General features: G+C 45.0%; 1 protein-coding gene across 1 annotated transcript in view; it reads left to right on the forward strand.

The window, feature by feature from the left end:
- Window positions 1–26,647, forward strand: part of LOC100592845 (myomegalin-like) — a 69,124-nt gene that overhangs the window by 33,349 nt on the left and 9,128 nt on the right. The window contains 14 exon segments of the mRNA XM_030823647.1: window positions 724–1,159; window positions 1,993–2,185; window positions 2,760–2,876; window positions 5,394–5,922; window positions 7,707–7,942; window positions 8,945–8,996; window positions 10,082–10,305; window positions 10,957–11,113; window positions 13,275–13,456; window positions 16,968–17,219; window positions 18,722–18,850; window positions 19,510–19,629; window positions 21,102–21,288; window positions 21,977–22,101. Of these exon segments, the coding sequence (XP_030679507.1) occupies window positions 724–1,159; window positions 1,993–2,185; window positions 2,760–2,876; window positions 5,394–5,922; window positions 7,707–7,942; window positions 8,945–8,996; window positions 10,082–10,305; window positions 10,957–11,113; window positions 13,275–13,456; window positions 16,968–17,219; window positions 18,722–18,850; window positions 19,510–19,629; window positions 21,102–21,288; window positions 21,977–22,101 (2,939 nt within the window).

Below are 26,647 nucleotides of genomic sequence, written 5' to 3' on the forward strand. Positions count from 1 at the left end.
AGCCATGTTTGCTTCCACTCAACCCTGGTATGAGTTTGTTGTTATGGAAAGAATTTATCTGGAATGTCTTGGTGAAAATTAGCTACTTGGTCAATTTTATTTCTTCAACGAATATGAACGATTTATGTGGCAGGCACTTGTGTAGGCACTGGGGATCTGGGGTGAATAGGACAGACACAGTCCTGCTCTCAAGAAGGTTTTCTCTATCACGTGAGCCAGACATAAAGCAAACAATTATCTAAGTACATTTTGATTGTATTAATATTTCTGATTAGTGTTATTTATTTATTCTGTCTTACTAAGTCCCAAAGGTTTGAAACTGACTGATGATACATAATAGAACTGTAAAATTTATAACAATAAATTTGTTACAGAAAAGATCTTATTTTTTAACAGTGTAAGTACTCTTATTCCAGAGGCTACTAGAAATTAGAAAATATGAGGCTGTGTGGCACAAGTAAAGAAAACAGGCCTGCATGTCTTGAATCCAAGGTTTCTAGTGATGGTGCTGCCACCAAGAAGCTGTGGAAGTTTGGGCAAGTCTCTTACTTTTCCTGAGCCTTGGCTTTCTTGTATATAAAATTAGGGGGCTGTGGTAGGTCTCAGGTTGCTTCATGCTCTGGGGTATGTCTGAGTTTATCATGGGCTGAGATGTGGGTAAGAGGTACTATTAGGAACTGTTGTCAGGACCAGACCTAGCCCTCAATTATGTGTTTCCCACAGAAACACCATGGTAAGCCTTTGCCTTGAGAATGCAGAGCTGAAAGAGCAGATGGGAGAAGCAATGTCTGATGGATGGGAGATCGAGGAAGACAAGGAGAAGGGCGAGGTGATGGTTGAGCCTGTGGTAGCCAAAGAGGGTCTGAATGAGAGTAGCCTTCAGGCTGAGTTCAGAAAGCTCCAGGGAAAACTGAAGAATGCCCACAATATCATCAACCTCCTCCAAGAACAACTTGTGCTGAGTAGCAAGGAAGGGAATAGTAAACTTACTCCAGAGCTCCTTGTGCATCTGACCAGCACCATCGACAGAATAAACACAGAACTGGTTGGTTCTCCTGGGAAGCACCAACACCAAGAGGAGGGGAATGTGACTGTGAGGCCTTGTCCCAGACCCCAGAGCCTTGACCTTGGGGCTACCTTCACAGTGGACGCCCACCAAGTAAGTGTGGGCTTAGATGGAATGAAAAACAATTGGAGAAGGGCTTGAGATGACAGTGTTTACCTTAAAACGTTCTCCCATGTGAATCAGGAGGTACCAAGAGAAGGGTCTCTTTGTACCACAAACAGTAGTAATAATATTCCACCTACATTCAGCTTTTAGAAAGGCTTTTACAATATAAATATTTCTTGAGTATTTAATTTTTCAGATAACACACTAGGCATTCGCATGGGGCAATAAAACCAATGGCTGCCACTTAATATGGTCAGAAAAGATGGCTCACAAACAGGTAATTTTAACAGGATGTGGTAACTGCTGTAACATAGGGATGCATCAGGTTATGAGGCAGCCCAGACAAGTGGTATGTAATGACATCCCTTCCTTATCACTGCCATTTTTTTGTCACAGCTCATCACAAGTGTCTGTTCCTGGGCCTCAGATGGATTATTGGGATCCTCTTTAGGCAAGGAGCCATGCTTAAGATTCAGTAAAATGGAGAATACAGGGATTCTGAGAGAATCAATGGGACAGAATGTGAGGGGAGATGAGTGGAGGGTTCCACCCCTTCTCTTTTTGACCACTGAGAAAACATTTCCTGAGAGCTCCTCTGTACTCATGATTGGCGCTGTGCTGTGTGCTGTGGATACAGATATGAAGAAAACATTATCCCACCGCTCCAGGGGCTCCATCAGGAAAGGAAGTCACTGCCAAATGGCATGAGAAATGTTGTGACAGACTTGAGTAAAGTACACAGGATTCAGAAGGGGTGGTGGTCATCACTGCATGGGGGTGACCTCAGACTGTTCTGATCCCTGTATTGGTCCCTTTCACAGTTGGATAACCAGTCCCAGCCTCGTGACCCTGGGCCTTAGTCAGCGTTTAGCCTACCAGGGTCCACCCAGCACCTGCACTCCCAGCTGTCACAATGCAAACAATGCTGTCAAGATCTCCAGGAGAAGCTGCTGCTACCAGAAGCCACTGTCTTTGCTCAGGCTAATGAGCTGGAGAAATAAAGAGCTATACTTAGTAAGTAACTATGACTTACTAGTAAAGAACTAGCCTGTGTGTCTTACAAGTTTTGTATGTTCTATACCGACATAACGTGGTTATTGAGCACATGAAGTGTGGCTAGGGCAACTTGGACATTTGGTTTTATTTAATTTTAGTTAATTTAGTATAAAGTGGTCATATTTGGCTACTAACTACCTTATTGGACAGTACAGGTCTAGGGTCTTGGGACTGTAAATTAGTCCAGCTCCATTCAACATTTATTGAACCCCTGCAGATAAAGCACTTGTCAGCTTCAGTGGGGCTGCTAGAGATGATAGTGTACAATCCCTGACTTACAGATATCTGGTCCCAACTAAAGCCTGGGTTATCTGAAGCAGAGATTATCAATGGCAAATGGAGGCTCTTCCTGTGGAAAGAAATTCTGCTTCCTGGAGCTGGTGGTCTCTTCTCCGACCAGTTCAGAGAAGCTTCTCTCCCACTGTGGATCTGCCCTCCCTGCCCCAAAAGGTTAGGGTATGTGCCATTGAAGCTGAAGGCGTATGTGGGAAATTCAGACATTCTGTAACACCTGCTGTCTCTTCCCAAGCAGGTGAATCCTTGTTGAAGCAGGACAGCAAGCAGGTCCAGGTGGACCTCCACGACCTGGGCTGTGAGACTTGTGGCAGAAGCGAGAATGAGACTGAACGGGAGGAAACCACCAGTCCCGGTAAGAGCACAGGGTGTGGGGCTCACCCCTCCCTGGAGTCAGCAGTCACATTTGGGTGCTGTTGGCCAATTCCACACCTGACAAGTATTGGGGGAGAGGAGGACAGGAGGTTAACAGGAGAACTCTTACCCAAAATGAGGCCGAGTATAAGTTTGAATTTCTACAATTAGTTTTTGGCATACTGCTAATAACAATAATAATAATATAAAGTTCTATCCAAATGATTATTTTTTATATGCTTTTATTTTTCCATGATTACAAACACAACTGAATATCAAATGCACAAAGAAAGAATTATACGGGGAAAAAATCAGATACGTTCATATATATATCACTTTTTCAAGGCTATTTCCATCCAGAATAACCTTGGTTTGCCAGGGCCAATAGAAAGAAGTCACAAAATCGCCTTTAGTCAAATTTGTGTGTCTGCTTTCTTCTATAATTCCAGTACCTCCACCATCAACGACTTGAGATAGCTGCCAAGGTGTTATATAATCAGTGCCAGTGTCTTCATTCATTCTACAACGAAGGCTGTCACTTCACACTTGGAAGGTTGCACAGCGGCCACGCAGTGGCGCTCCTCACTTCCCAGACGGGGCGATGGGGCAGAGACGCTCCTCAGTTCCCAGACGGGGCGGCCAGGCAGAGGCGCTCCTCACTTCCCAGATGATGGGTGGCCGGGCAGAGGCCCTCCTCACATCCCAGACGAGGCAGCCAGGCAGAGGCGCTCCTCACTTCCCAGATGATGAGCGGCCGGGCAGAGGCGCTCCTCATATCCCAGACGATGGGCGGCGGGGCAAAGGCGCTCCTCACTTCCCAGATGGGGCTGCCAGGCAGAGGCGCTCCTCACTTCCCAGATGGGGCTGCCAGGCAGAGGCGCTCCTCACATCCCAGACGATGGGCGGCCGGGCAGAAGCACTCATCACATCCCAGTTGGGGCAGCCGGGCAGAGACGCTCCTCAGTTCCCAGACGGGGTGGCCAGGCAGAGGCGCTCCTCACTTCCCAGACGGGGCTGCTGGGTAGAGGCGCTCCTCACATCCTAAACGGGGTGGCGGCCGGGCAGAGGCTGTAATCCTAGCACTTTGGGAGGCCAAGGCAGGCGGCTGGGAGGCGGAGGTTGCAGCGAGCCGAGATCACGCCACTGCACTCCAGCCTGGGCAACATTGAGCATTGAGTGAGCGAGACTCCGTCTGCAATCCCAGCACTTCAGGAGGCCGAGGCGGGCAGACCACTCGAGGTCAGGAGTTGGAGACCAGCCTGGCCAACACGGCGAAACCCCCTCTCCACCAAAAATACAAAAACCAGCCATGCGCGGTGGTGTGCGTCTGCAATCCCAGGTAATCGGCACGCCGAAGCAGGAGAATCACGGGAGCCCGAGGCAGGGAGGTTGCAGCGAGCCGAGATTATGCCGCTGCACTCCAGCCTGGGCAACAGAGGGAGACCGTCTCAACAAAAAAAGAAAGAAAGGAAGGAAGGAAGGAGGGAGGGAGGGAGGGAGAGAGGGAGGGAGGGAAGGAAGGAAGGCAGGCAGGCAGGCAGGCAGGCAGGCAGGCCAAATGATTATTATAGAAATACTAAGGCCTACTTAGAGACCAGATGAGGTTTGGAAACATGCAAACCCTAAGTTAAAAATAATTTTGTTTTGCATTATAAAAAGACTACAACTATAGGGCCACCCACCATACTGAATACCAGAAGAGAAGAAAAACACAATCTCTCTCATTCTTGAGACAGTGTAGTGTGGCAGTTAAGAGACAAGATCCTGGGGCCAGACTGGTTGATTCAAATTCTAGTTTGAAAACTTTCCTATGCCCCAGTTTCTTCATATGTTAAAATAGTAATAAAGGAACTACCTACCCCATCAGGTACTAATGTCAATTAAATGAGTAAATTCTTATAAAATGCTTTAGAACAGTGCCTGGCATCTGGCGAAATGGTATGGATTAGTTCTCATTCTGACTACCACTGCCCTAATACACTGAAGTTAACATGCTGATATATGTATTCAAAGTCTTATTTTCCTATGCCTATTTTTCACACAGTTGTAACACAATAACCTTTTAAATTATAGTAAAATTTAGGGAGCATTTAACTTTCGGCATGCAGGAATAGCTTGTCCTACATTCTTGTGGCCATCCTAAATAGATAAGGCCGTGTGAATGTCTTAAGAAACCTTAGTGTGTGTGGAACGAACACAGGACATTGGAGGATTTGAATTCTTGTTCTGCCATGTGCTAGTTTGAGTGATCTAGAACAAGCTAGTTTACTACCTCTCTTTAAGTTTTGGTTTCCCCAGTCAGTAAAATAGAAAGTGATGAAACCTAACTTGTAGGTATAAGAAGGATAAGAAAATTTGTGTTTGAATGCCTAGTACAGTGTCGGGGTTGAATAAAGTACTACTTCAATTTTTCCCTGGTGATTATTGTCCTCATGACAAAATCTGCCTCCTCTCAAAGGCAGTGGCCACAACAGCACATCTAACTTTTATTTAGGAAGACATCTTTGTCTTTTTTCAGAGTGTGAGGAGCACAACAGCCTCAAGGAAATGGTCCTGATGGAGGGGCTGTGCTCTGAGCAGGGGCACCAGGGCTCAAAGCTGGCTAGTTCCTCCGAGAGGAAGCCCTTGGAGAACCAGCTAGGGAAGCAGGAAGAGTTCTGGGTATATGGAAAGTCAGAAAACATCTCGGTCCTATGAAAGGACATCAAAGATTTGAAGGTCCCCCTGCAGAATGCCAACAAGGTCATTCAAAACCTCAAGGGCTGGGTCCAGTCCCTCTCAGTTACAAGTGATTACTCATCTAGTCTGGAAAGACCTCAGAAGCTGAGAGCTGTTGGCACTCTGGAGGGGTCTTTACCTCATAGTGTCCTTGATGAGGATGAGGTATGGCTGTCTGATGGCACTGGGGCTTTCTACTCGCCAGAGCTTCAGGCCAAGAAGGACCTGGAGAATCTCATCCAGAGAGTATCCCAGCTGGAGGCCCAGCTCCCAGAAAATGGACTAGAAGGGAAGCTGGCTGAGGAGCTGAGATCAGCCTTGTGGCCTGGGTAAGGATGGCACTGTTTGGGCACTTTCTGGATTGAATATGTGTAAGTTTGTGCTTGGTGTAGGGTAGCTCAGGCAGTTGGAAGAAAGAATATGTCTGGGTATTCACAAAGACACTGATTTAAATGGCAGATATAGGTCTGAAGAAAAGACAGGTAGGCAACCAGGAGGGCATAGGATGATGTTCCAGTATCTGGGAGATACCGGGTCTCAGGGATTTCCTCTTAGGGATATGTTAGTAAAGATGGTATAGTATAGTAGTAATACTGGAATTAGTCTGCCTAGCTCTGATGCTTACTACCCAGGCAACCTTCTTAACCTTTCTGAGCCTTTGTCCTTACCTATTAAATGAGGATGATAAGAGAATCCATTTCAAAGTGTGGATATTAGGTTTAAATGAATTAATAGAAGTGCTGGCCAGGCCTGGTGGCTCATGCCTGTAATCTCAGCACTTTGGGAGGCTGAGGCCGGCAGAACACCTGAGGTCAGGAGTTCGAGACCAGCATATCCAACATGGTGAAACACTGTCTCTACTAAAAATACAAAAATTAGCTGGGCATGGTTGTGCATGCCTGTAATCCCAGCTACTCGGGAGGCTGAGGCAGGAGAATCACTTGAACCTGGGAGGTGAAGGTTGCAGTGAGTTGAGATGGCACCACTGCACTTCAGCCTGGATGACAGAGCAAGACTCTGTCTCAAAAAAAAAAAAAAAAGAGAATTAATACAAGTGCTTAGAATAGTGCCTAGCATATATTAAGCTCTCAATGCTATTTGCCATAGTTATAAGTGTTATTGATACTTTGTGTTGAAAACACAGACATTCATCTTGGTGTGTCCTGGTTATCTATTGCTAAGTAATAACCACTCTAAATCTTAGTGGCTTCAAACAACACTTTATTATGCTTCATGGTTCTATGTTTGGACTGGCCTCAGCTGGGTGGTTCTCACTTAGAGTCTCTTGTTTTGATGGCAGTTGATGGTATGAGAGTTTATGTGATGGCCATCATTGCAAAATACAGTCAGCCACAGTATCATAACATAGAAGAAATTCAGGCATCAGGTGGTGGTTAAAACAGAAGACATGAAAGGTTCTCTCTAGACTTAGGATGAAATGATTCTAATTATTCATTGAGTAACTGCTGTGAATCTATGTGACACTGGTGCTGTAAGGGATGTAAAATGAAGACCTATCTTTATTCTCACAAATTTTATGATTTATCTAGGGACATATAATTAACATATATATAAACAGTTGAAGAACAGTGGCATGGTAAATTTTTTGTTGTTGTTTTGTTTTGTTTTGATACAGAGTCTCACTCTGTCACCCAGGCTGGAGTGCAGTGGTGCCATCGCAGCTCACTACAAGTTCTATGTCCCAGGTTCAAGCAATTCTCCTGCCTCAGCCTCCCAAGTAGCTGGGATTACAGGCATGCGACACCATGCCCAGCTAATTTTTTGTGTGTTTTTAGTAGAGGAGGGGGTTTCACCATATTGGCCAGGCTGGTCTTGAACTCCTGACCTTGAGATCTGCCTGCCTCAGCCTCTCAAAGTGCTTTGATTACAGGCGTGAGCCACCACACCTAGCCCATACTAAATTTTTTTAATGCAATACTTTATCAGGGTAGAATTTACTCTTAAATACCTCCTATGGCTTATGTGCCAGAATTCAGCTTGGGGGAGTTCCTTAGAGATGCTCTCATAGAAATCTCCACAGAAGCCCCCATAACTCCATAACTTAGCATCCACTCTTTCCATACTTACTCTTTCCTCTTCTGTCCTGCATTAGGAAATATGATTCCCTGATTCAGGATCAGGCCCGGGAACTGTCTTACCTACGGCAAAAAACACGAGAAGGGAGAGGTATTTGTTATCTTATCACCCAGCATGCAAAAGATACAGTAAAATCTTTTGAGGATCTCCTAAGGAGCAATGACATTGACTACTACCTGGGACAGAGCTTCCGGGAGCAACTCGCCCAGGGAAGCCAGCTGACAGAGAGGCTCACCAGCAAACTCAGCACCAGTAAGTCGGCCACAGGGCTTTGGAATACTCTCAGTCACCCCCACAGTTCCAGCCCCTGGTGGCCACATCTCCACTGCAACTTTTTAACCTAGGATCCTGTTTCTATTTCATTTCCTGGGGCTAATAGAGGATCAAGACTGCTCAGTGGGGAGCATGGAGAGGAACACACAGGGCTGGAGATGCCATGGTTACAACTATAGAAACTTCACCACTCATGGAATGTGACCTGTGGGGCAGGGGCAGCATCTATCTGATGCTAAGAGGGAGTAGGGGACATGAGATGGAAGGGCCTTTTATAGGAGGAAAAGCCCTGAACTAAGAATTTCAAGACCCAAGCTCTAGCCTGGATGCTGCCACCAACTCGCTAAATGCCTTATCCTTGTGGTGTCTCCATTTATGGCATGGTAATGTACGTGCAGGTACTCCACATATGGATAAAGTGCCATGCTCTTTTATACATGGTTTAGGCACTGGCTGCAGTAGTTCAAGGGCTACATTGGTTATTATTGGGGTCCTCTACTCGGAATTTCCAGAGAATATCCAAGGGAGTAAAGTAGGATCAGACTTGGGAGCCACCCAGCCCACCTCCTGGTGGCAGATGCAGAGGTGGGGCAGGGCTTCTTGTCATCTCCTCAGAGACCAGTGCAGGTTCTGCATGAAAGCTGTGGTGGGACATATGCATTGGGGAGCTAGTCTGCAGCAGGACATGGAGGCTGGAGTGTCCCACAGGGCAGCTGGGCAAGTGCCTCATAATTAATGGAACAAAAGACATTTTAAATGTTTTACCCTGATTTAGGGCAGAGGAAGTCATCATGGTGACCGGCAGGTCAGGGACAGTGGGGTCACTTCTCTAGAGACACAGCTGAGGTCTCCCAGAATAACTGTTCTGGATGCACACATGAAATACTCACTACTCTGTCTCCAGATAGGCTCCTGCATTTGTAATGCGGGAAGTGGGACCAGCCTAATTTCTTATGGTTTCTTTCTAAATTTGGTTTGCAGAGGAACATAAAAGTGAGAAAGATCAAGCTGGAGTTGAGCCATTGGCTCTCAGGTAATTCAGAGAAGAATCTGGGAAAGAGATTGGGACTGAGGCCCAAAGGGTCAAGGGTGGCGGCAACTCCACAAATCAAGGGGAATAAAGGAAAGTGCTGAATGTATTGAATTCATGCATTCATTGAACACCTCACTGTTGTTTTTAACTAAATTCTTTCTTCCCTTTTGGTTTAATTACATTGGCACATTAATTCTCCAGGCTTAGTAACCTAGAAACAGTCTCAGCTGAAAGTGAACTAACTAAATTTCAAGTCTTCTGCCCCACTAAGGGTCCTGCTTTCCTGCTGTGTGTTTAATAAGTAGGATGAGCTTTTTCAAAGTTGGCCTGCCCCAAGTTGGGTTGACAGCTAGTTTAATAGTCACTCAATTGCCCTGGGGGAAAAAAAGGAATCATATAACAGGACCTGGTGAAAGAGGCCTAGATGGTGTCGATCACCAGGAGGCTGCAGTGCCTCAGGACCCAGTTCTCAGTGAGTTGCTTCATATAATGATCAATGAAATATGGGCTCAGAGTCCTTCGTAGCCACTAGTTTGGGTTCTTTGTGTCATGCTTGTGTCTCAGACTACATAAATGCTTCTGAAAATATCTGTAGTGAAGGACACAGTGTTGTTTTTTGCTTTGTTTTGTTTTTATTTCTAATCCATCATAGAAACATACATGGTCTGAATTCAGTTAACTACATGATTCCACTTATCATGCTCTTGGATGTTGGGACAGTGGTTTGCTCTGTGTTTCTCAATGCTTGCTTTCAACTTTTATACTTGTCTTGTTGGAGACAGTAACAAATAGTTCACAGGCTGCAACTGCTCCAGGGATCATACATTAAGCAGCAGTGCCTTAAAAGGAGGGCTAGCTATGTCTTTGCTTGTCCTCAGCATATTATGTGGCCAGAGCACTGGGTAGCTATTCTCTCTCCATCTACACCCCACCTATGCTCCATCCCTAAGCAGAGGTGGGTTATTTCCATAATTCTCTGCAGGCATGGTCCCCTTGGCTTACTTGGCTTTTCCTATGAGCCATAGTCAGGACAGGTTGGTTTGGGCGACCCTGGTTTTACCTGTTGTCCCCCTTCTCCCCACCAGGCTCAGCAGGGAGCTGCAGGAGAAGGAGAAAGTGATTGAAGTCCTGTTGGCCAAGGTGGATGCTCAGTCCCTCACACCCTATAGCAGCCATGCCTTGTCTGACTCCCACCACTCTCCCAGCAGCACCTCTTTCCTGTCTGATGAGCTGGAAGCCTGCTCTGACATGGACATAGCCAGTGAGTACACACACTATGAAGAGAAGAAAGCTTCTCCCAGTCACTCAGGTAGCCTCCACTTTCTGCGTGGTACTGTCTTTGTCTAGACTGAGTGGAGACCTCAGGAAACAGGCCTTATGGCTCCACCATGGTGTGTATCAGGCTGAACATGGCTGTGGGGCCAAGTGCCATGCACAGGCACCAGTGGATCAGGATCTTTGCTCTGCTCCTGACTCTACAAGTTACCTTTGTCACCGTGGCCTCCATGGGCATGTACATGCTGTTGGGCACAAGGTCAGCCACTGTGGGGAGAGTGAGAAGATCACGGCAGACTCTTCTTCCTCAGTGACTCTGTCGGATAGATCTTCTTTAAGATGGAAAACCTCGTTCATCTCTCCTACAATGATCTTGCTACTTATTCCTGAGCAGTGTTCCCTAAGTATATGTGGGTGTCCACAGATGCTGCTAGTCTTGCCTGATATTTTTGGAGTTGCCATTTTCATGTTTCAGAGCTCAGAGTACCACTATCATCCCTAAGGTGGTTTGCCTCACTATAGGAGCTGTCTGCAAGCAAGAAAATGAACACTGCTAACAGTGCCTGTGCTTGGTTCTTTCCCTGAAAGCAAGACTCTAGCCCTGGTAACCCTGGCTAAATATAAGGCCAGGATTCCAGTTCTCTGTAGAACATCAAACGTTTTCTTTCATTCATGGGTTTTATAGATTCCGTCCATCATTCGAGTCATTCTGCTGTATTGTCTTCTAAACAATCATCAACGAGTGCATCTCAGGGGGTTAAGGCCAAATCCAGCAGCAACATCAACAGCCTGCCAACTCCCCAGAATCCCCCCAAGGAGGCCAACCAGGCCCATTCAGGTATGCAACAGCCAATGGGGCAGAAGCTTCATCTCCTCTTTCTCTGCTGCCTGTTTGACTTTTCTTCAAGGACAGAGGTTTGGACTGCTAGGGGTCTAAATGCATCAAAACCTAGACAGAATCAAGAAACCATCCTCATTTTGCCAATTGTGTCTGATTTAAGAAAATATTTTAGAAAATAAGTAATCCACATCAGGTTTTGATCTGCATACCAGTTTTGACCAGTAGTTGGCTAACCATTTAAAAAGAAACATTTTTATTTGTTTTCTCTCATTTTATCCTGGGAGCAAAGATGCAAAATGTTTCTCCCAGGATTCCAACAGCCACAGGATGAAAAGAAATTCACATCTACTGATCCACTGTATGCGTTAGCCATTAAATCTGCATGGAGATTCTCTGCAAGAAGTAGTCCTACTTATTTCATAGCCAAGGATGCTGAGAACAGCCTCAGAGAAGGTTCTGTTCATAGTATGTTACCATTAATGGATGTATGAATGGATTGGCAGTCCTTGATATGTACATAGTGCATATCTTGGGGGCAGCTAAAGGGTTGCATTTCATTAACAAGTCCAGCTTAGTTGCCGGAGGGTACACTGCTCATTCCCAGCCCTGTGCCAGGGATGGCAAGGAAAAGGCAAACTTTGTCGTCACCTCCTACCTCCCACCATGCTGGCTGGCTGTCTTCAGTGTGGTTTGTTGTGAGGTTTGACTTGAGTAGAGGTGCTCCCAGAAAGCACAGTGCTTTCTTCTGCTGCCCTCATTTCCCTGAAGGCAATTCAACCAAAATCTTAAGGAAGAGGAAGTGTTCCAATGCTTCCTGAGCCTGGTTTCAAAGTTTCTAGGCCAGAGTGGGCAGCAGCTGGACCAGAATCATGAGGAAAAGCTGTGCTTCCAGACCTGTAGACATCTGCTTAAATGTTGTGGGTTCAAACAGAGCAGAAGATAAAGAACAGAGGATTTAAAAATCAGAATGCCTCCTCAAAGAATGCCTGGGCTGTGTTACCTGGCGATTTGAGTGTATTTGCAGTATTGATCTGAAATGGTGCCAGCACCATTGGGATGTGTTTTAGGATGTAATCATTGTCTTCTACATTAGACATTCTGTATGGGTCAGCCTTGGTTTCTGCTCCCCCTCCATTGGCCACCTGCCCTTTAATTGCTTTTAGGGAAGAGGAAACTATTTTAAACATTGAAACTTGACAGGGTCACTGAGGAAGAAGAGTCTGCCGTGATCTTCTCACTCTCCCCACAATGGCTCACCTTGTGCCCAACAGTGTGTACATGCCCATGGAGGCCAGGGTGACGGTGGTAATTTGTAGAGTTAGCAGCAGAGCAAAGATCCTGATCCACTGGTGCTTGTGCATGGCACTTGGCCCTACAGAGTTTCTAAAAACCTGTCTGCAGATGGGCTGCCTAAAGATCACCAGGGAAGACTTTTTTTTTAATACAAATTTCCTGTTCCAAGAATTTATAATTCTGTAAGTCTACATTAAGGACTAGACAGAATCAAGAAGGCCTAAAGAATCTACATATATTAAGAGCCTTTGCTATGTGATTTAAATGCCCAGAAGGGTTTCCAAGCCATTATGTCTAAGCCACTCTACCAAAGCATCTATTTTTAATTTGGTGAATGAACACGTTGATTTGGAATTCTGAAGTTTGTTTCCATCAGAGTCCTGAACTGCATGCACTAGCAATGAAAATTTCCCCCACAGCCTTTGTTCATGTCTCTCCTACTCAGGGTGAGACCTGATGCCATCAGAGAGGAGTTCTAGGTGGAGAAAGAGTCTTGTCCCAGGGCCAAGGACTGATACATGCTGGGAGCAGAGCCCCAGGGGCCCTTGAGAGCATTCAGGCTCTCTGACTTGTCCATGCCCAGGATTGCTGGGGCAGGGCTCAATAATGCCACCTTACCTCCTTTAGCCTGTTGCTTTCAAGATGAACACAGAGGATGTATGCAGGATAGCCCTGGCAGGGGAGAAGAGGGAATGTCAGCCAGGCCAGCCTCTCTGGTAGCAATGGTCACTCTTGGCTGTCTCATCCTGTACCACACTAGGTGATAGCCACTCCGCAGGGTGATTTCTGGTTCTCAATCTTTTACCCATTCTTTTCTCTCATTTTCTCTTGATGATGTGTGTCTTTTCTCCCTGACTTTCTGTTTCTAGGCATTTTCACTCCATACCCAAGCTGACTATCCTTCCTCAGGCACCATTGCCCTCAGCTCCATCCAGCTTCCTGCCTTTCAGCCCCACTGGCCCTCCCCTCCTTGGCTGCTGTGAGACACCGGTGGTCTCCTTGGCTGAGGCTCAGCAGGAGCTACAGATGCTGCAGAAGCAGTTGGGAGAAAGTGAGCACTTCTTCATTTGTGTGCTTGTGAATGGCAGCCCCACACTGTGTTGCTCTGCATGGCTCGGGCTGGATGGCAGAGTTTAAAAAAACAACATGGGTACACATTACGAATGGAAGAGTGAGGGAAAGCTCTGCTTGCTTATTTTTTGGAAGTATATTTCCTGTTATTTCTCTGGTGTGCGTGTCTCGTCAGTTAACAGGTAGATATGTTCACAAGGCTCTAGACCTGGTGCTCTCACACTGTAGACAGTGTTGGATACCACCAAGTATGCTGAATCCCTGACAGACTGGTGGACTGCTCATTGGTAGGGGGTGGGAGAGAGATGTTATGTTTTGCCTATGCAGGATGAAGTGGCTAAGAAAAAGATGGCCACATTCAGTGGGCTCCTTTGTGTGGCCATTAGATTTTTCTGCTGTGAAATGCTGTTAATCAAGTTCAGTTCCTGACATCATTAGGTTGGAGCAAAAAGGGTAATGATAGAGGGATTCAGAAGAGGAAATGATGAGCCCCTTTTCCTACTGCACAGGGTTCATCCCTGCCCTGGGACAGGTGACACGTAGGCAGCTTAGAACCAAAGCACCAGCTATGGCATCTGACTGTGAATCCTATCTTCTGACTCCCACAGATAATTGACATCATGTAGTTATGTAGACTGTGGACAGTCACCTTTTAGAAAATGCTTTGATGTATTTGTAGGCTGGATGCTCATCATAAACGTAGTGTGGCGGTGGTCACTGATAGCTTAGAAAGAAATGACAAACCTTCACATGAATTTGCTCTCTCATAGCACCTTAAGCACAACAGTTAGAAAGCAGTTTGAATGAACTTAAATTAATTTGTCAGGCACTTTCTGTGCCTGTAAAGAAGCTTAGGTGAGTCTGAGACTGATAGCATCACCATGCCAGCAGTTTCCAGTGAAGCAAGACAACAGCCAAGAATTTGCATCCTCCTCCCTGTAGCCCCAAATGTCATGCAGAGCAGCCTATTTCTTTCCTTCTTCCTCTTTTTTTTTTCTGAGACAGGGTCTCGCTTGTCACCCAGACTGAAGTGCAGTGGCATGATCTCGGCTCACTGCAACTTTGACCTCCTGGGCTCAAGCGACTCTCCCACCTCAGCCCCCCAAGTAGCTGGGATTACAGGTGTGTGTCACCACGCCTGGCTAATTTTTGTATTTTTTGTAGAGATGGGGTTTCTCCATGTTGCCAAGACTGGTCTAGAGTTCCTGAGCTCAAGTGATCGGCCCCCCTCAGTTTCCAAAAGTGCTGGGATTACAGGCATGAGCCGCTGCACCCGGCCTAGCCTATTTATTTTGTCAACCCAGCAAATGGATATTTTGTCTAGTGCAGGGAACTCTAAAGCTCAGGGAAGTGAAGCTACTTGTTCAAGGTCACTAGCAAGTGGGAGAGATGGGGTTGAATCTGGTCTTCTGCTCCAGGTTTCATGTTTCTGTTATACCTTTTCTACTTAGGATGGCTTTGTCACCATTCTGCTTGGAGTATGGAGCTGAGCTCAGCTGATCAAACTCTGGGGACTCCTTGCAACAATTTTTTCCCTCTCTTTAGAGACTAGTAGGAGGTGCTGCTGTTTCTGACCTAAAACTTGCTATTTTAGCAGTTCTGGCACCAACAATGAATGGGCAACAAAGGTGCCCCATGACAAATGGCAAGAGTATTTTCTAGCTTCCATTTCTTTCTCTTGCCTCCTTTTCCTTTATCTTTCCACATTTGTCCATTTGTCTTTGCCCAAATGGAAGGATGGAAGGAGAGCACTGTCCATGAAAAAGGGTCTGCTGTTTTGGGTTAAATTGGAATTACATCACGTCTGAGGCCATTGACTGGAGTTTGAATGGTCCCAGCCTAGATAAGGAAGACTGTAGCCCTTTCTTTCTCCACCTGAAGTCAAGGTCCTCTCCAAGGGACCATTGCTTATCCAACCTCATTGTTTGCTTTGAGCCAAGTTTCCATGTGGACAGTGGTGCATGGTGGCCTGTCAGGTCCCTGGGTTAAAATCTTGTGCAAGAGTCTGTATGGTATCTTTGCATGGTTTAGAGCATGTACTGTGTATTGTGTGGTCAAGGGACTGGAACATGAGAATACTGATCATTGTTACTGATAGACTTAAAACCTCACATGGACTTGATTAAAAAGTAAGCTGACTATCCACAACCACTGATTTCCCCCTTTGCCTTGTGTTTGGATGGGGTTGAAAGCAGTTTGAAACAGGTAGGAAATCATGTATTTGTTATATCCCTTCTAAAATGTAGGTGCTTAAATTTTTAATCTTCTTCCTTAACTAAGTGATCCTGATGAACATCTGGTATCTTGCAAATTGGAGGAGAGACTCATGACAAGACTTCTCAAACTTCTGCCTATTAGAATCACCTAGAATGAATGTAAAACATCCATTGTTCAAGATGTATCCCATATTGATTAAGGCAAAATCTCTGGAATCCAGTAATCAGTATGTTTCCATACTTTCTCAGATGATTCCAATATGTACCCAAATTTGAGAACCAGCTACAAATCTGGCTAAAAACTGGCAAGTAGCAATTACACTAACCCCTCCAAGGAGTTTGGCTTGGTTGGAAGAAACAATGACCTCACTCCTGTTGCTTAGGAGGAGCTACCTGTCTATTCTGCTGCCCATGTTCATAATCCCTGAAAGAAAGCAGGCTTCTGAATTTTCTCCTAAACTGTGTCTCTGCTCACCTCCTTCCTCATCTCCCCCATGCTGGGCTTATTTTTACAGAGAAGTGGAGATGATAGGGCTCAAGGGAAAGTCCTATGATTTCAAAGCGTCTACGAAGGTATCAGCCTATGAAATGAAAGGTCCTACCCGCCTCTGCGGAATAGTATTCAATGATTCTTTAGACAGGAGTGATGACATTTTGCAGCTCCTTGAGTCGTGTTGGATAGGATCCAAATAAATATTTGCCTTACATAGGCCCTTCCCGAGCCTCGGCAAAGTTCTTCAGTCTGGAGGAACTAGGGCCACCATATCTAGCTCGACTTCATGTCTCCTTTCTCTTCTGAAAAACTCCGAGGTGGAACTGACACATTGACTGGTTAGTTTCAGGGGAAGGCAAGTACATGTAGACAAACAGATGGTCATGTTCACAGGTAAGCTCAATCCTGTATGCCATTGCACTCAGCAACTTGTAACTGTGGGAGTGAATCCTACTTTTAGAACTTTACTTGGGGTCTGTCATGAAGGATTATAGTAGGAGCCAGCAGCGGGGCCAATGGACTTTTCCATTGTGTATACTGATGACTTTAAGATACTTTATTCTCTACCTCTTGTGTATCCTGCTAGGAAATACAAAGGGTGAGAGTTACAACCTCTAGGTTATGAGCCTTAGTGTAATTGGTATATATACCACAGTGAACTGGGATCTCTGACATTCCACAGGTCTCCTTTTAGTCTCTATTCCTAGCAATCACACACTTCCTTGCAAATCCTTCCCTTCTGACACCCCATTTGCTTCTTACTCATGTTTCTTTCTGCCCAGGTGCCAGCACTGTTCCTCCTGCTTCCACAGCTACATTGCTGAGCAACGACTTGGAAGCCGGCTCTTCCCACTACCTCAACTCTGCCCAGCCTCACTCTCCTCCAAGAGGCACCATAGAACTGGGAAGAATCCTGGAGCCTGGGTACCTGGGCAGCAGTGGCCAGTGGGACATGATGAAGCCTCAGAAAGGGAGCGTATCTGGGGACCTATCCTCAAGCTCCTCTGTGTACCAGCTTAACTCCAAACCCAAAGGTAAAGCACAAAGCGGAGATGGCAGCCTTTGAAAAGAAGTTTCATTCAGAGTCTACTCTTTTCCTACCCAGGCAGGACTGTTTCATTCCTCCTTCATCCCTGGCTTACAGAGTGGGGGGTATAAAATGCAACAGCTGTATCAGGGCTTAATCCATTCCAAGTACATTTCTTCATTCTCCTGCCTAGGGCTTCAGTGCTCTGTAGGGATATGGGAAAGTCAGGGACCCACCTCTTGTGCTGTCACACTCATGTCCTTCCATCTCTCTGCAGACTGGCCTCTTTGCAGCCCACTCTCTTAGACCCCTCCAGAATGCCAGGCATAGATGGGACTTTCTTCCATCAGTCAGGAGTTGTCACAGGAAAGGGTGCAAGGTTGCAGCTCCCCAACCCTGCACATATATCCTGTGCACAAAACTCAGTCACAGCAAGTGGAGAGATATAGCTAAGCTCAGAAATGCTGGGATGCCACTCAGTTCCAACAGTAAGACAATCGTAATTTTCAGGAAAAGACTGAGCCCAAAGCAAAATGGTGCAGTTAATATCCGGTGTAAGCATCCCTCTGACTTTTCTGCATCTTTTTTCTTTGTTTGGTGGGGGGGAAGGGGGTGGTGTCATCTCCTCTCTAATCTGCCTTCAGATCTCTAGATCCTTCCAGGCTATTCTTTCATATTCCATATTAAAAGTGATTTCAGGGAAGCATTCAGCATCAGTCATTAACCACATAGGGTGAGTGTAAGATCACATACTTTTACTTTAGGCCTTCTTTTCTTTTCTTTTTTTTTTTGAGACGGAGTCTCACTCTGTCACCCAGGCTGGAGTGCAGTGGTGCGATCTTGGCTCACTGCAAGCTCTGCCTCCCTGGTTCACGCCATTCTCCTGCCTCAGCCTCTCCGAGTAGCTGGGACTACAGGCGCCCGCCACCACGCCCGGCTAATTTTTTGTATTTTTAGTAGAGATGGGGTTTCACCGTGGTCTCGATCTCCTGACCTCGTGATCCGCCTGCCTCAGCCTCCCAAAGTGCTGGGATTACAAGCGTGAGCTACTGAGCCCGGCTAGGCCTTCTTTCTAAGGGTGGGAGGAAGGGCTTTGTCCCTTGCTAAAGCATGCTCACTCATGTGTCAGTAAGAAGAAAGGTAGAGTGAGATCTCACCTATCATCCTCATAGTCATACCCAGGAGGTGGCTATACCTTTCTGGATTCTAGGCAGGCCTTGTCCAGAGCCCTTAGTTATTTTTCTAAAACATGTGGAACTCTCACAAGACCCCTGTGTGGGAGGAGGCCCATGGAGATTTTTTAGCAAATGACTGTTAGGTGTTTGAAAGCACATTTGCTGTTTAAACAAAACTACCATTCCTTTGGGTGTCCGTGTGAGAGGACATAGTTAGCAGAAGGCTAGTGATATTTACAGGTCTTGCAGCAGTGCCCCTGGCTGAGCCCCACCCCCATCAGTAACCAGGATTCTCCATCTCCCACCTTTCTCCACGTCCTGGTGGTTGCCTCAAGGGCTGACTTGCTGGAAGAGCATCTTGGTGAAATCCGGAACCTGCGCCAGCACCTGGAGTCCATCTGCATCAATGACTGCCTACAGGAGCAAGTAGAACACCGGCTGAGCTCTACTGCTCATGGAAACAGTAGAAGAAGCCCAGACCTTCCTCTTTCTGGCTCTATTTAGAGACCTTTAGGCAGAGCTTCACAGATATTCTTTACTTCACTTGCTGCTTATGAACATTCCAGCAAGGGAGGTGGGCAAGTACTGTCATCCCTACTTTCTGAATATATCTAAGTTTAGAGAGTAACTCTCTTTAAGGCAGAACTATGTCTGGTCCCCAGAGTCACCTGACTTCTCACCCCATACTTAATCTGCTTATATACTGCCTGCTGATGTCTGTGCCTTTGTTGTGTGATTAATAAGTAGTAGAGCCAGGTCTGTAAGGGTCCTCCCATCTCCACCCCTAGCTGCTTTACCAAGGTGGCCTTTCTCCTTACACTGTCCTTCTGTAAGGAGGCCAGTCTTTCCATTTGTTGTTGTCCTGCCTATACCGCAGCAGCAGCAGTTGTTTAGGGAGATCAAGCCTCCTGTGCCATTGCAGTTATGGCATGTGATGATGCATGCAAAGAATCCACTGAGAAGAGGCACACAGAAAACATGTACCCAGCTCCCCATGCTTCATTCAGGGCCAGGCCTTGAGTCCTTGGGGTTTTCTGCTTGGTTTGGGCAGTATCTTTGAGAGATAAAGAATGGGAAACTTTTGGAAGCTTCTGTTACCCAAATGTGTACATTCTGGGACAGGATCCACCTCTAACTTCTACAGTCAGGGCCTGGAGTCCATACCTCAGCTCCGCAATGAGAACAGAGTCCTCAGGGAAGAAAATCAAAGACTTCAGGCTCAACTGAGTCATGTTTCCAGAGGTACATGGTCAAAACTCACAAACTGTGGTCACTCAAGTTTCTTCCTTCCCTTGACACACTAATTACCAACTGGAGAAGCAAACAGAAGAAGGTACAGATAACAGAGCTACTCATATCCACCAACCCAAATTTACAGCTATTCCCAGTCTAGAGAAGGCTGCTTTCTAAGATGTTCCAACTATGGGCCCCTCAGATTCGGGAGCAAAGAGCTCTAGGAGATCCATCATTTCTGTACAAGCCCACCTGCATATATCCAGAGTCACGAGCTATCAATCTGGATACCAGTCTGGTATCTCTTCTACCTCCCTTCACTCACGACTGATTTGGAACCAATAAAGGAGGAAGTGCGAATGCCTATCTTCCCTCTCAAGCTTCTCCAGACTTTACTACAGCAGCATGTGTTGCTCCTGGCCCTGCTCTGCTATCCCTCTGCCTCCTCACCACATCCCTCACTCATAGACTCAGGGCTTCTCTCTGGTCAGTACTATGACTCCATGCCGAGTGACACTAGCAAATGCCCCCAGCACTTTCCCAGCCCTAGCCAGCGGGCACTCACAGGTGGGCATCATTTCTCATGTGGCTGGGAGTCACCTGACCTTGGTGTTAGTCTACTTGATCAGATCAATGTGTTATCGATAACAAAGTATTTTTATTCACAAATATTTATTGAACAGCCATAAAAAGACTGAGAGTAGTATCCAAAAGGATTAAGCCCAGAACGAAGGAATGCTTGTGGAAAAGGAAAAAGCCACCAAGAGATATTTCTAAATTTGCAATCCAAATTAATTAATTAATTAAATTAATTGATTTCTATATTAGCAAGAAGATTTGAGAGGAAAGGTCACTGCTGGGGAATGATAACAAAATTAACAGATAAGAAAGAAGGCAGAACTACTAAGCTACTGTTGCATGCTTGGAGATAATAGAACAGACCTCACAGCTGAGAAGACAGTAAGAGATTTAAACGAGTACAATTTGCCAGGCTCAGGTGACTCTTTCCCCAGAGGACTTACTGAGCCTGCAGCTGTATTTTTAGTCTCTTCAATAATCTTTGACAACTTGTGAAGATCAGAGAAGTGCTGCAAGTTCAAAAAAGAATATCCCCATTTTCAAAATAATGAAAATGATATATTCCAAAAAGAAATCTTGATGTTGATCTTTGTCAAAATTCAAGAATGGATTATTGAGCAGATGGTGTGTGAGCACTTGGAAAGTGGTGAGCATTAGAAAGCAGAATTTCTCTAAGAGCAAGATAGGACAGATTAAGTGGAATGAAAGGTTTTGCAAAGACAGAGATGTACCATTCTCCAGGCTGTGGGGGATGTTGAGTCAGCATGCTCTTCCCACCAACATAGGGCCTTCCTTCCCTTCTCCTTAGCTCCATTTGTCAGGGCGGATGTGCTTGGGATCATCTTCCTGCTGAGCTCTGGCCCCATCTTAATAAATCAGTCTTCTTGTTTTCATCTCACCAGAGCATTCCCAGGAAGCAGAAAGCCAGAGGGAGGCTCTGCTGTCCTCTCAATCCCACCTTCAAGAGCTGGAAGAGGAGCTGGAGCACCAGAAGGTGGAAAGGCAGCAGCTTTTGGAAGACTTGAGGGAGAAGTGGCAAGAAGTTGCATTCAGGGAGGAACGTCTTTCCCTCCAGGAAAACGACTCCAGGTAAGAGGAGACCCACTGACAGAGAAGGCAGCATTCTTCATTCTTACATTCATTCTTACATTATAAGAAGGGATATTGGCAAGACAATAGGTGTCCTCTTTTGGAAACCTCAATATTTTCTCCGCTATTCCTGATTTTTGTGTATCAGTTGTTGGGGGAGGGGGGCCACTTTGAGCAGAAGAAAGGAGTTCTCTGGGAATGCCTTGTCACTCCCAAGTTGAGAGAGTAAAACTCTGTTATAGAAGTCTTCAGCATATCAGAGACATGAAAAAGAAGGGTTCCCATGCTTCCAAATAGATATAGGGCATTAGTCTCACCATCACCTAGGAAGCTTCTATACTGGCTGTGATGCTTAGTCCCAGCATAATCCCTGTAACTGCTTGTCGGAATGCAAAGAACACTGTAGGAGCAGTAAGGAGACTGTGCTGGTGTGTCTGTTCTGCTCTGAACTAATGTAGGTGATGGTGTTTTCAAGCAAAGTTACTTGACCTCCCTTAGCCACCATTTCCATGTCTGCAAAATAAAAGTGACGGTCTTCATGATCCCCTGAGTCGACATCTGGGGCTCAGATGTAACCCTAACCATAACCCTTTATGACCCCCTGAGTTGACATCTGGCTATCAGCTTGTTGCTCTGGTGTGACTGAGTGGCTCTGCCATTTCAGTGGGCCTTGCCTCTCCCTGGTCAGACTGCAGCACAAGCTGGTCCTCCTGCAGCAACAGTGTGAAGAGAAACAGTAGCTCTTTGAGTCCCTCCAGTCAGAGCTACAAATCTACAAGGCACTTTATGGCAATTCCAAGAAGGGTCTGAAAGGTATGTGTTCTCCCCTCACCCCATGAGCATTTTGCCCTTGCATAGGATGCTAGTGAGCTCTTTCCTCTGGGAGTTGTGGAGATCATGAGAAGCTACAGAGTTCTGTCTCAGAAACCCCCACCCAAGCCTGAGGTTCCCAGTAGGAACTCTCATACACAAAGCCCAAGGTAACAGGTTGGTGGCACGAGCAAGATCCAGCCTGGTCATTCCTAATTACTTTAAGAAAATCTAGACATTCCTATTCTAGACATTCCTATCAATGTCTAGATTATAACATTTTTGTTTTTTGTTTTTTGTTTTGAGTTGGAGTCTCGCTCTGTCACCCAGGCTGGAGTGCAGTGATGCGATCTCGGCTCACTGCAAGCTCTGCCTCCCAGGTTCTGGCCATTCTCCTGCCTCAGCCTCCTGAGTAGCTGGGACTACAGGCATCTGCCACCATGCCCAGCTAATTTTTTTGTATTTTTAGTAGAGATGGGGTTTCACCGTGTTAGCCAGGATGGTTTCAATCTCCTGAAGTCATGATCCGCCCACCTCGGCCTCCCAAAGTGCTGGGATTACAGGTGTGAGCCACCACACCCGGCAATTATAACATTTTTTAAAGCAAAAGAACTGTCCTAATGATATCATTTGAAAAGGCCTTTAATATTATCAGTAATACATACTGACAACCCATTCAGCCCAATGTAGCAGGCAGTCTGCTCCCACCCTGACCCCTTCCCTGGTGACATCTGGCTCTCAGCTTATTGCCCTTCCATTTAATTTTCATAAATCCTGATTTAATTTCCTGATTTTCTAAAGAGAAGGTGAACTGGAATTTGAAGAAATGCAGGGGCTTACCGGGCTGGGCAAATAGCTTAAGTACAAAGTCATGGTGAGTGTTGAGTCAATGGGGACCAGCCTGCCCACAGGAGAAAATTAAATGAAACAAAAACTATAAACAGAACCAAAGACAAAAACCACATGATTATCTCAATAGATGCAGAAAAAGGCCTTTGACAAAATTCAACAACGCTTCATGCTAAAAACTCTCAATAAATTAGGTATTGATGGGACGTATCTCAAAATAATAAGAGCTATCTATGACAAACCCACAGCCAATATCATACTGAATGGGCAAAAACTGGAAGCATTCCCTTTGAAAACTGGCACAAGACAGGGATGCCCTCTCTCACCACTCCTATTCAACATAGTGCTGGAAGTTCTGGCCAGAGCAATCAGGCAGGAGAAGGAAATAAAGGGTATTCAATTAGGAAAAGAGGAAGTCAAATTGTCCTTGTTTGCAGATGACATGATTGTATATCTAGAAAACCCCATAGTCTCAGCCCAAAATCTCCTTAAGCTGATTAGCAACTTCAGCAAAGTCTCAGGATACAAAATCAATGTACAAAAATCACAAGCATTCTTGTACAGCAATCACAGACAAACAGAGAGCCAAATCATGAGTGAACTCCCATTCACAATTGCTTCAAAGAGAATAAAATACCTAGGAATCCAACTTACAAGGGATGTGAAGGACCACTTCAAGGAGAACTACAAACCACTGCTCAATGAAATAAAAGAGGATACAAACAAATGGAAGAACATTCAATGCTCATGGGTTGGAAGAATCAATATCGTGAAAATGGCCATACTACCCAAGGTAATTTATAGATTCAATGCCATCCCCATCAAGCTACCAATGACTTTCTTCATAGAATTGGAAAAACTACTTTAAAGTTCATATGGAATCAAAAAAGAGCCCTCATCGCCAAGTCAATCCTAAGCCAAAAGAACAAAGCTGGAGGCATCACGCTACCTGACTTCAAACTATACTACAAGGCTACAGTAACCAAAACAGCATGGTACTGGTACCACAACAGAGACATAGATCAATGGAACAGAACAGAGCCCTCAGAAATGATGCCACATATCTACAACTGTCTCATCTTTGACAAACCTGACAAAAACAAGAAATGGGGAAAGGATTCCCTATTTAATAAATGGTGCTGGGAAAACTGGCTAGCCATATGTAGAAAGCTGAAACTGGATCCCTTCCTTACACCTTATACAAAAATTCATTCAAGATGGATTAAAGACTTAAATGTTAGACCTAAAACCATTAAAATCCTACAAGAAAACCTAGGCAATACCATTCAGGACATAGGCGTGGGCAAGGACTTCATGTCTAAAACACCAAAAGCAATGGCAACAAAAGCCAAAATTGACAAATGGGATCTAATTAAACTAAAGAGCTTCTGCACAGCAAAAGAAACTACCATCAGAGTGAACAGGCAACCTACAGAATGGCAGAAAATTTTTGCAACCTACTCATCTGACAAAGGGCTAATATCCAGAATCTACAATGAACTCAAACAAAATTACAAGAAAAAAACACAACCCCATCAAAAAGTGGGCAAAGGACATGAACAGACACTTCTCAAAAGAAGACATTTATGCGGCCAACAGACACATGAAAAAATGCTCATCATCACTGGCCATCAGAGAAATGCAAGTCAAAACCACAGTGAGATACCATCTCACACCAGTTAGAATGGCCATCATTAAAAAGTCAGGAAACAACAGGTGCTGGAGAGGATGTGGAGAAATAGGAACACTTTTACACAGTTGGTGGGACTGTAAGCTAGTTCAACCATTGTGGAAGTCAGTGTGGCGATTCCTCAGGGATCTAGAACTAGAAATACCATTTGACCCAGCCATCCCATTACTGGGTATATACCCAAAGGACTATAAATCATGCTACTCTAAAGACACATGCACACGTATGTTTATTGTGGCACTATTCACAATAGCAAAGACTTGGAACCAACCCAAATGTCCAACAATGATAGACTGGATTAAGAAAATGTGGCACATATACACCGTGGAATACTCTGCAGCCATAAAAAATGATGAGTTCATGTCCTTTGTAGGGTCATGGATGAAACTGGAAAACATCATTCTCAGTAAACTATCGCAAGGACAAAAAACCAAACACCGCATGTTCTCACTCATAGGTGGGAATTGAACAATGAGAACTCATGGACACAGGAAGGGGAACATCACACTCCGGGACTGCTGTGGGGTGGGGGGAGGGGGGAGGGACAGCATTAGGAGATATACCTAATGCTAAATGATGAGTTAATGGGTGCAGGAAATCAACATGGCACATGGATACATATGTAACAAACCTGCACATTGTGCACATGTACCCTAAAACCTAAAGTATAATAATAAAAAAAAAGACACAGAAACAAAAAAGCCTTATAGAAATACCACTAATAGGACCTAAATTTCAATCTTGGATTTAAATATTAAGGACGTTTATTGAAGACTTTGCTGCCTGCTGAAATAATAATCTAATATTTGAGAATTTTGATATATTTCTTCATTCTACTTTAAATGGAGAAGGGTATTCAAAACATAATGTTAATAAGTCACAGTAGGCTGGAACAGAGAACTGACATCGATGTCAAGAAATTTAGCAAAGTTAAAAAGCAAAATCCTGAGCTCGATTAAAAATATCAGCGGTAGAAATATAGGACAAGCATAGAAATATAGGACAGGCAGCCATTCATGGACTTGAGGGTTTGGGGTTTGGTGGAAACATGTTCACACAAGTACAGCATAGGCCAAAGATTGCTAGAAATACCAGCTCCAAATGACACTACAGTAGTGTAAGTGTGATGTTCGCCTGTGGAGACCATGTCTAAAATATTGTTAGATTAAGAGGCACCATCTTTGAAAAGGGCATTGACACACTAGGGAACATAATGAAGACAGGGCGCACAATGGTGTGGACCAGAAATCTCCAACTGGTCAAAGAAACTAAAGAAATGTAGGCTTTCAAAATATCTTGGGGACCTGAGAACTGGCTTCAGATATTTGAAGAACTGTCAGGTGAAAAAGAACTCATGTATTTTATGTCCCTCCAGAGAGCTAAACAAAGAGTGAAGGGCAGTGGAATTTAGATTGGAATTATCATAAATCCTGATTTAATTTCCTGATTTTCTAAAGAGAAGGGGAACTGGAACTTGAAGAAATACAGGGGGCTCACCAGGCTGGGAGAATAGCTTAAGTACCCAGTCATGGTGAGTGTTGGGTCAGTGGGACCAGCCCGACCCACAGGAGAAGCTTGGGATTGGGGAAGTGAGAAGTCAGGATGGTGGAGCAGAGTCACCAAATCTTGAAAGCCCCCAGGACAGGGGTGAAAGTTGACATTCTGTATAGTAGATAATGAAACTAAGTCTGTTCTTTTTCAAAGAAGATAAGCATATGATGAAAACAGAACTTTAGGATGCTAAGTCTCAGGGGATGTCCTGGAGTTGGGAGACATTAGAATCTGGGAAACCTATTGGATGGATCTAGCGATATTCTGGCACATTAAGAGATGACAGTCTAATATAAGGTGCTATTGGGAAGATGAAAACATATAGATAGGTTTAAAGACATCTTTTTTAAAAATAAGCAAAATTTAATGAGAACTTGGAATGGAAAAGAGAGAGAGGAACATCATAAAACTTTGGGTAAAATTCAAGAGTAGATTATTTACCAAAGTCTCTAAAACTAC

The sequence above is a fragment of the Nomascus leucogenys genome, chromosome 12 (assembly GCF_006542625.1).
Source record: "Nomascus leucogenys isolate Asia chromosome 12, Asia_NLE_v1, whole genome shotgun sequence".
Lineage (NCBI taxonomy): Eukaryota > Metazoa > Chordata > Mammalia > Primates > Hylobatidae > Nomascus > Nomascus leucogenys.